Raw genomic sequence first — 9,362 nt, forward strand, 5'->3', positions numbered from 1 at the left:
AGTAGGTTTTGAATTTGAATATTTGTTGATGTTGATGGGAATGTTAGAGAAATGGAGTGGGTTCTGGGTCCTTACACTTCAAAGAAACCACTGTTTGGATTCTACCATTCACTTCATGTCACAGAAGGACAACAGGAGGCTATGATTTTTTTTTGGTTTATTGTAGTTTAAGTGAAAGTTTACATTTCAAGTTAGTCTCTCAAAAACAAATTTATACATACATTGTTATGTGACCCTAGTTGCTGTCCCTATACTGTGACAGCACACTCCTCTTTCCACCCCTGATTTCCCATGTCCATTCAACCAGCTCCTGACCCTCTCTGCCTTCTCATCTCACCTCCAGACAGGAGCTGCCCATTTAGTCTCATGTGTCTACTTGAGCTAAGAAGCACACACTTCACGAGTATCATTTTATGTCCCATAGTCCAGTCTAATCTTTGTCTGAACAGTTGGCCTTGGGAATTGTTTTAGTTCTGGGTTGACAGAGAGTCTGGGGGCCATGCTTTCTGGGGCCCCTCCAGTCTCAGTCAGACCATTAAGTCTGGCCTTTTTACTAGAATCTGAGTTCTGCACCCCACCTTTCTGCTGCTCCATCAGAGACTCTCTGTTGTGTTCCCTGTCAGGGCAGTCATTGGTGGTAGCTGGGCACCGTCTAGTTCTTCTGGTCTCAGGCTGATGAAGTCTCTGGTCTATGTGGCCCCCTCTGTTCCTTGGGCCAAGGCTTCCCTGTGTTTTTAATTCTTCTTTACTCCAGGTGGTTGGGACCAATTGATGCATCTTAGATGGCCACTTGGTAGCTTTTAAGACCCCAGACGAGGGGGCTATGATTTTATAAAACACTAGTATAAGATGAAATCTGTGCTGTGTTGTATTTGGGGGCATGCAATTTGAAATATGCATGTATCTCTCTTTTTCCTCATAGAGATGATCCTACTGTTGCTTCCCTGGTTAAACAGAAGGAATTTGATGAACTTGTGCACTGGCATTCCCACAGACCTCTGAGTGATGAATATGACCAGGCCAAGTGTCAATTTGATGGTGAGCTCTGGGACTCTGGTTAAATAAATTTAAATAAATGTCACTCTCTGATTTTTATGGACTAGCGGAAAATTATCTTACTATGAGTCACAAAATTATTATTTTTGAATAAATATAGTTTGCAAGATATATAGATGTACATCAGGAAGGTTCAGAATAAAAATTTTCCACTTCGTTGACTGTCTTGCCTGTGCAGGTAGGTCTGAAGATTTCGCAGGAAGAAGTGCACAAATATGACATTTGTCTCCAAAAATATCAGAAGCTGTTTTAAGGAAAGAAGTTGCCTTGTTTAAGAAATCTGTGTATTTCTTTATCTTAAATATATTGACAGAAGCATAGTCTTTTCAGCAATTACAGCTACTTTATACTATTCAGTTAACTTCTTGTAACAAGCACAAGTATTTTGTCTGCCTTCATTCTCAGGGTAGATGGAAGTGTGAAAATGGGCCCCGTAACCAAAAAGAGTAGATCGGCAGAGACTGAATTAGGGATCTTGCCTCTCTGGTTCATGCCTTGTTTCATTTTGTCTTTTTCTACCCCATGTTTACCCCGTAGCCCGGGTGGCGCAGTGGTTAAGAGATCGGCTGCCAGCCGAAAGGTTGCCAGTTCAAATCCACCAGCGATTCCTTGGAAACTCTGAGGCAGTTCTGCTCTGTCCTGTAGTGTGGCTATGAATCAGAATTGAATTGACGACAATGGGTTTACGTTCACCCCGCCCGTCTTAGGACTGACAAATTTACTTTCAGAAGAATCTGGAAGCCTGCATAGTAAGCATGCTCATATGCAGTGCTTATCAGTCTGCTTATATAAATAGCCATTAACACACTGCAAGGTGTGAGGGAATACTTTAGATGAACCCGTTAACAACCTTCAGAGTGGTGTGATTTGATACGTGTAATACTTAGACATAGGAAAATTCATCAGTTTAGCTATTGCCTTTATAAGTGAGTGCAATAAAGGGTTTTGTCTGGTTATGAGAAAAGTCATATCTTGACTACTGGGATTTCCTGTGCCATTGGATTCTACAATAGAGAAAGAGGTTGTAGGGTATCAGTTTCGGGGCTCCTGACTCTATGGCCGTGATCTGCTGTAAGGACTTTCCTATCCAGGGATGCAAGAAATCAGAATACCCTAGATGACTGCCTTCTGGACTCTACCTTCCTCTTGTTAGGTCTGTCTTCTGCCGTGTGAATGGGGTTAATGCCCAGAATCATCATCTTTTTTTTTTTTTTTTTGTAGTACCCTGATACTTGCTTTTGGAGGTAGACATGAAAGAGTGCTTTGTCACATCCATCCTTTAAATAAGATAAGGAGTTACCTGACAGAAAAGAGAGAGCCTGAGTTAGTATTCCCTCTTTAGCAAAGATAGTTAGACTAAATTATTCTTTAAAACTACAAAGAGAAGTGCAGGTCTGGATGGGATGATGTGAAGCAGTTAGAACATTATTGAAAAAAATATAGTAATGTTATATTTTAAGTCTTTCCTTTTTCAGAACATTCTAGAGATCCTCGTGTTCTTAGATCCATGCAAAAGTTTCATGTTTTTCAACGATTTTACGGGAATTCATTAGAATCAGTCTCTTCAAAAGTCATTGTAACTCAAACCCTCAAGCTGAAGAAGAATTTCAGTGGACCCCAAAGCAAAAAGACCCATGTAGGTTCCACAAATTTTATCAAATGTTTTTACTTTGCTCTTCCTTTTCTTAATGGGATATTTATATTTGTTCGCGTCTTTGGTGATTTCTTTCCATGCTTTGGTTTTTCTTTTTCATAGAAGATCGCTAACTCTTTTACTTACTTTTTAAGAAAGTCTAACTTGCACAGAAAATGTTACACATAGTCCTCCCGTGGGGTCACCGTGAGTTGAAAATGACTTCATGATACCGAACAGCAGCAACATACAAAATTAAAGATGAATTCATTTGATAAAGAGCAAAAAGTATCACATTATTAAAGGCTTGGATTTAGAAATTTTGAATTAACATTGGAATTGTTTATTAGTTAATGGCAATGAAAATCTTTTTTGCATATACGTGGTAAAAGTAAGTATGAAATACTTATCTGCTTTGTTTTTGTTTTTGTTTTTGCCTGAGTTATGAAGATTGTCTACACTTTTCCCAAGTATTTACATAATTAACCAATCTATCACCTTTGTTTGGGTGGAAGGTGAGAACTCTCCACTTTCTTTGTAGATTTGACTCCTATAAAGTTCTTCCTTCTTGGGATGCCGTTCTCCTAGCTCTTTCCCAAGGGCCAGAGCTGTGGATGAAGTGTAGGGAGTAAATAAGGAAAGGTTAAGCCTATTACTGAAATACTAATATTAATAACTTATGATATGAAAAATGATCAGTTACTGTGCCTGATCATATCAATATCTGAGTAAATACAGTTTATGTTGAAACTGTATTTACTGATAAAGAGCCCTGGTGGCACACTGGTTAAGTGCTTGGCGACCAACTGAAAGGTTGGTGGTTCGAATCCAGTAGCTGTTCTACGAGAGAAAGATGTGGAAGTCTGATTCCCTAAAGATTAGTGTCTTGGAAACCCTATGGCGAAGTTCTGCTTGTCCTATAGGATCACTATGAGTCGGAATTGACTCAATGGCAAACAGCTTTAAGGGAATGATTTTACTATTTTTGACAAAAATGGACACTTCGTTAGGCTTTAGTCTATTTCTGCTGGCCTCAAATTTGGGAGTTAGGGAAAGATATTTATTTTCATTGAAAGAGCTTCCTAAAGTCAAAGGTTTTAAATATTAGAGAGAGTGACAACTTAACAATGGATCACGAACAAAGGCACTGGTTGCAGTCATCTGCCTTTCCAAACTGAAGTACACAAGGTAGAGATACGGGGAATGAAACCCATAAAGGCCTGTCTTAGTCATCTAGTGCTGCTACAACAGAAATACCACAAGTGGATGACTTTAACAAAGAGAAGTTTATTTCCTTACAGTAAAGTAGGCTAAAAGTCCAAATTCAGGGCGTCAGCTCCAGGAGAAGGCTTTTTCTCTCTGTCAGCGTCCTCCTCATCGGTGTTCCCCTGGATTAGGAGCTTCTCCGCGCAGGGACCCCGGTCCAAAGGATGCACTCTGCTCCTGGCACTGCTTTCTTGATGGTATGAGGTCCCCCTGTCTCTCTGCTCACTTCTGTCTTTTATATCTCAAGAGATTGCCTCAGGGCACAATCCAATCTTGTAGATTGAGTCTTGCTTTACTAACACAACTGCCACCCATCCTCCCTCATGAACATCATGGAGGTAGGATTTACAACATATAGGAAAATCACACAATACCAGGAATCATGACCCAGCCAAATTGATACACACATTTTTTGGGGGACATAATTCAATCCATGACAAGGCCTGAAAGAACATTTCATTCCCACTTTTGAATACTGATTTCATGGGAAAGTTTTCGGCAGATCAGTGAAGTGCACGGTCTCTTTGTCAGGCCTCCAACTAATTAACAAACAAGGAGTGGGTGTGTCAGATCTCCAACAGACAGACGCCTCTCCTGGGATTATTTTTAAACAAAGGTCCTTTATTTTCTGCTGAAGATAACATTAAGTAATAATCACTGCTTCATTTCCAAGGTTCTCAGTCCTCTGGGAAACCTCTAGCCTTGAACTGCGTCAAAAGGGCAAGCAGAAATGGAAGTCACTCCACCTTCCCCTCTGTTAGTTCTACGTGTCGAAGGAAGTTTCTGTAATGACCAGCATGACTAGTAAAATCACAACTGCAGTACGTGGTGATTAGTGCTTTCACAGAGCAGGTATAGCAGAAGGGAAGAGGAGGGATACCTAACTCAGGCTTGGGAGAATCAGAGACCGCTTCCTGGAGGAAGTATTTTGAAAGATAAATAAGGGCTTGGGAAGTGACTGGGGAAGAATGGAAGAGGAAAGACGATTCCAGAGAGGGCAGCAGGTATCATGCACGCAGACAGGAAAGAACAGTGGCCTGGTATCTCTTTGATTTTATTATATTTACTCCTTTATTCATAATCTACACTGCTCAGAAATCTAGAAAATTATCTTCAGAGGTTTTATACTCATTAACTTATTTCAAGTTTTCAATTCGCAGAGGCTTTGATTTTAAGAAATGGACACTGAAAGAGAAATTGAACTTATTCAAGAATGGGATGATGGTCAAAGTTATCAATACAACTTAAAAATACTGTCTCACTAATGAATTGTCATCTTGGAGTACTTCCCACTTGTTTCATGCTGTGTTTCTTTCCTTTTTGGGCAGGAGACAAAAGCTGAAATAATCACTAGAGAAAATAAGAAGAGGTTGTTTGCCAAGGAAGAACAGAAAGAAGAGCAAAAATGGAATTCTCTGTCATTTTCAGTTGAACAGGAACTGAAAGAGAATTTAAATTCTGGAATAAAGAACCTGGAAGATTTTTTGAAGTCATGTAAAAGTAATTCAGTGAAATTTCAAGTTGAAATGGTGGGGCTAACTGCCTGCTTGAAAGCGTGGAAAGAACATTGCCAAGGTGAAGGTATGTGGCTCTGTGTTTTCTTGATTTGTGAATTGAAGAATCAACAAAAATGTGATTATAACTGCCATTTATTAACTAGAAATTTGTACTAGAAGCCTTGCCTGCATTATCTTATTTTCTCCTCCACAGTAAGTATTAATATGCCTATTTTTCCAATGAGAAATGGAATCTCAGAGAGGGTCTCAGCATCGAATATGCAGCATATTTGAAAGCACAATCAAAGATAACTTTAAAAAAGGGCTATTTACAAAAGGGAACCCAACAAGATGGTGAGGTACCCAGGGAGAGTCTGTTCTTCATCCTTGACACCCAAAGACTGCATGTTTACTTTCTGAGTAGAACGAGGACCATGGCTTTCTGCCATACTTAGTTCTTCTGCAGCTTCCTGTGGCTTCCCACAGACTCTGTCCGTTTCTACAGTGGGTAGTAGAAAAGAAAAAAAGGAGAAGATATGGAGAAACTGTATATACTATGACAGTGTGAGGCATAAGCTTAAGCGTCTCTGTTGTTCCCCACCCAGAGTGTTTTAGCAGTCAGGATCAGCCAAGTCTGAGTCTCCTGAATCTGAGACTTGGAATAGACTGGTTGAATTGAAGGGCTCCAGTGATTATTCCAAATACTTATCTGTGGTCATCAATAAATGTTGCTAGGTTTTTGACCAGATATTTAAAGTCATATGGATTTTTTTTTTCTTTGAACGTAGTAGAGAAGACATCTGAGGATAACAGATGGAGGAAAGATTGGTTCCCCAGAAACTTATACAAACCTGAGGTTTAAGAATCTTATTTCTGTTTCAAGGAGCTCTAGAAGCACGGTGGTTAAGTGGCTGCTAACCGAATGCTGGGCAGTTCAAACCCACCAGCCACTCCGTGGGAGAAAGATGTGGCCGTCTGCTGCCACAAAGATTAAAGCCTTGGAAACCTGTGGGCAGCTCTACTCTGTCCTGTAGGGTCGCTATGAGTCGGAATAGGCTCAGCAGCAATGGGTTATGGGATTTCTATTACGAGCTACAAAGGATTTCTTTTTTCCTAAATACTTACAGAGCTACTTCTCAGTTATCTGTAGAGATGATGAAATATGGAAAGTTGTGCTTTAATTTTATTCCAGTACTTAAGTTCAGTTCTCTGTATTCTAAAACCTCCATTAATGTCAGTTAGATAGTGAGTTTAATTAGGTCAGATTAATTGATAGGTGGGATGATTAATCATGGATAATTAAACATTTATTATTTTTGATGGTCTCTTTGACAGTTTTGTTGTTTACTCTTTACCAAGGTAAAAGCTCAAAAGATTTAAGTATCGCTGTTCAAATGATGAAAAGGATCCACTCCTTGATGGATAAATACCCAGAACTTTTGCAAGAGGCAGATCATCAGTTCATAGCCAAATGCCTTAAGTATTTAGGATTTGATGAGTTGGCAAGTTCTTTACATCCAACCCAGGTAATATTTTTATAATACCTCCATTTCTAATACACTAGAGGAATTATTAAAACCCATTGCTGTTGAATCGACTCTGACTCATAGCAACCTTGTAGGACAGGGTAGAACTGCCCTGTAGGGTTTCCAAGGAGCAGCTGTTGGATTCGAACTGCTGACCTTTTGGTTAGCAGCCGAAGGCTTAATCATTGTGTCACCAGGGCCCCGGAGTAATTATTAGGTCTACATGAAGTATCTATAAATATAGTTACTAGTTCTAGATTTTTTTTTCTTTTACAGAGAATATTTACTCTGAGTTCCTAATCATTATTAGTAAACCAGTTGCCCAAATACGAAGTAGTATAGAATTAGAAAATCTGAGTAAATGCTTGCCTGGAAAAACATTAAATGCCAGATAATCTCTGGACCCTTAAAACCAACTCTGTACTCAATTCTAATAAGATATCTCAAAACTGTAATGTAATTGTTCAATAGTCTTTAAATATCTCAGGTTGTAGCTTCCAGTACTATGACGTAAATGATGAAAATCTTAATGTCTGCTAATTTATTCATAGTTAAGACGACGATTTAGGTGGTAAAGGACTTCTTCAATAAATATTAAACATTTTAAAAGGCGGAAAATTGCTTTTCATACGGAAGAGACACAGTAAAAATATTTTAATAGTTTAAATGGTAGCATAATTTAAAATCACTTTAAAAATCATTTAGGTTTCAGGAGAGGAGATAAAGGAGAAGAAAAAGAATAAATATTCAGTTGACATTGGACCTATTCGATTTCAACTACAATTCATGGGCCATTATTTGATACGAGATGAGAGAAAAGATCCAGATCCCAGAGTCCTGGATTTTATTCCTGACACATGGCAGGTAATGATGTGAAATGGAACAAACATCTGTTATTTTCCGATTAAGTGTGATTTCAATAATTTCTATTATATTTGGCTTGAACTTCTTAACATTGTATCATGCCATTGAAAATAGTTTTGTCATTAAAAATGTCAAATGTAGATTCTTTCCCCCCAGCCACCACCCCCATTTAAAGAGAGTGAAATTTTTATTTAACACATAGACTGGTTCCTTGGAGGCACTTTGGTGGATCCACATGTATGTTTATGAGGTTCAGTCTGTGTCATTCAACCTCATTATTATGGAGCAGCCTCCAGGTTTTGCCTGTATCAGCAGGAGTTCGTATTTAAATATATAAACATGTACGGAGAAATTTGGGTAGTTGAAACAGTGTGGACAGTAGTTTAGATATTTACACACTGCATCTGTCACCGTAGTAACTATTCTACTACAGATGTATGTAAAGTTAATATTGACATATAAAATTTGGAATAAAATAGTGTGTTTCTCTATCGATTGAACAATGTGAAATTGCTGATAAATTAAACATTTGTACCAATAATATGCAGTTTCACAGGTTCAATCTAATAGACTTTTGCATTTGGAATCCAGTTTGACCTTTCTTCTGTTGTTGGTGGTGGAAAACCTTAAAAAATTCATGCTTCCTTTTCTTGAGCAGAGCCCTGGTGGCACAGGTGTAAAGAGCTCGGCTGCTAACCTAAAGATGAGCAGTTCGAATCTACCAGTTGCTCCTTGGAAACCCTATGGGGCAGTTCTACTCTGTCCAGAGGGTCACTATGAGTCGGAGTTGATTCAAAGGCAATGGGTTTGGTTGTTTTTGGTTGTTCTCTCGAGCAGGAGGACCAAGTTCCTCCCTTTGGTGCAGGACATGGCAGACGAGTGGTCTCCATCAGTTCCAGGCACATCGTGATTCCTCTGATGCTCGCTTCACTATGAGATGTGGCTGGAAGTGAACTAGACTGTAGAGGGTGTACAGTGTGGGGATTTGGGGTGTTTTCCCATCTTCTGTAAAGGGGTATGATTCTTTGACCAGTCATCATTTTGAATGATAAAAGCATAGGCTGAAGGGATAAGAACTCGTGAAGCACTCACTCGCCCTCCAGGGTAGCAACCTGGCATTCTTACTTACAGAAAATAGGAGGAATAAAGTTATTAATCTTTGATTTTTTTCTCTCAATCATTATTCACCGTCAGAAAACTGCATATTAGGTACTTCTTAGAGCTTAATTTCTCACAGCCATTCTACACTTACTGAATGACAAGTAATTACAAAGAAAAGTCTTTCCAATAAGAAATAATATTTTCTTCAGTCTCACTCTCCATGTTTCAGATACAAAACTCAACTTTCAGTCATTCAAACAATAAAAATAAATTCAAAAAGCTCTCTTCTGAGAGAATGACGTGAGCTCTTCAGATTTTCCGGGAAATCTCTGTGTGTTTGCAACATCCATTCTGTGTGAAGTTTCAGAGAATCATATAGAAAAGTATTTTAATATGTTTGTTTTGTTAACACGCTGTTCA

General features: G+C 38.8%; 1 protein-coding gene across 3 annotated transcripts in view; it reads left to right on the top strand.

The window, feature by feature from the left end:
* The window catches only part of LOC101360108 (DExD/H-box helicase 60), a 96,241-nt gene that overhangs the window by 21,966 nt on the left and 64,913 nt on the right, over positions 1-9,362 (top strand). For all 3 annotated transcript variants that reach the window (XR_002825958.1, XM_023742864.1, XM_023742863.1), the window contains exons 12-16: positions 923-1,038; positions 2,532-2,692; positions 5,284-5,536; positions 6,811-6,977; positions 7,683-7,841. Coding sequence is in view for 2 of the 3 variants with exons in the window: in XM_023742864.1 (XP_023598632.1) it covers positions 923-1,038; positions 2,532-2,692; positions 5,284-5,536; positions 6,811-6,977; positions 7,683-7,841 (856 nt within the window). In the remaining variant the exon portion in view is untranslated. The remainder of the gene's footprint in view (positions 1-922; positions 1,039-2,531; positions 2,693-5,283; positions 5,537-6,810; positions 6,978-7,682; positions 7,842-9,362) is intronic.

The sequence above is a fragment of the Trichechus manatus genome, unplaced genomic scaffold, assembly GCF_000243295.1.
Source record: "Trichechus manatus latirostris isolate Lorelei unplaced genomic scaffold, TriManLat1.0 scaffold00220, whole genome shotgun sequence".
Taxonomy (NCBI): Eukaryota; Metazoa; Chordata; class Mammalia; order Sirenia; family Trichechidae; genus Trichechus; species Trichechus manatus.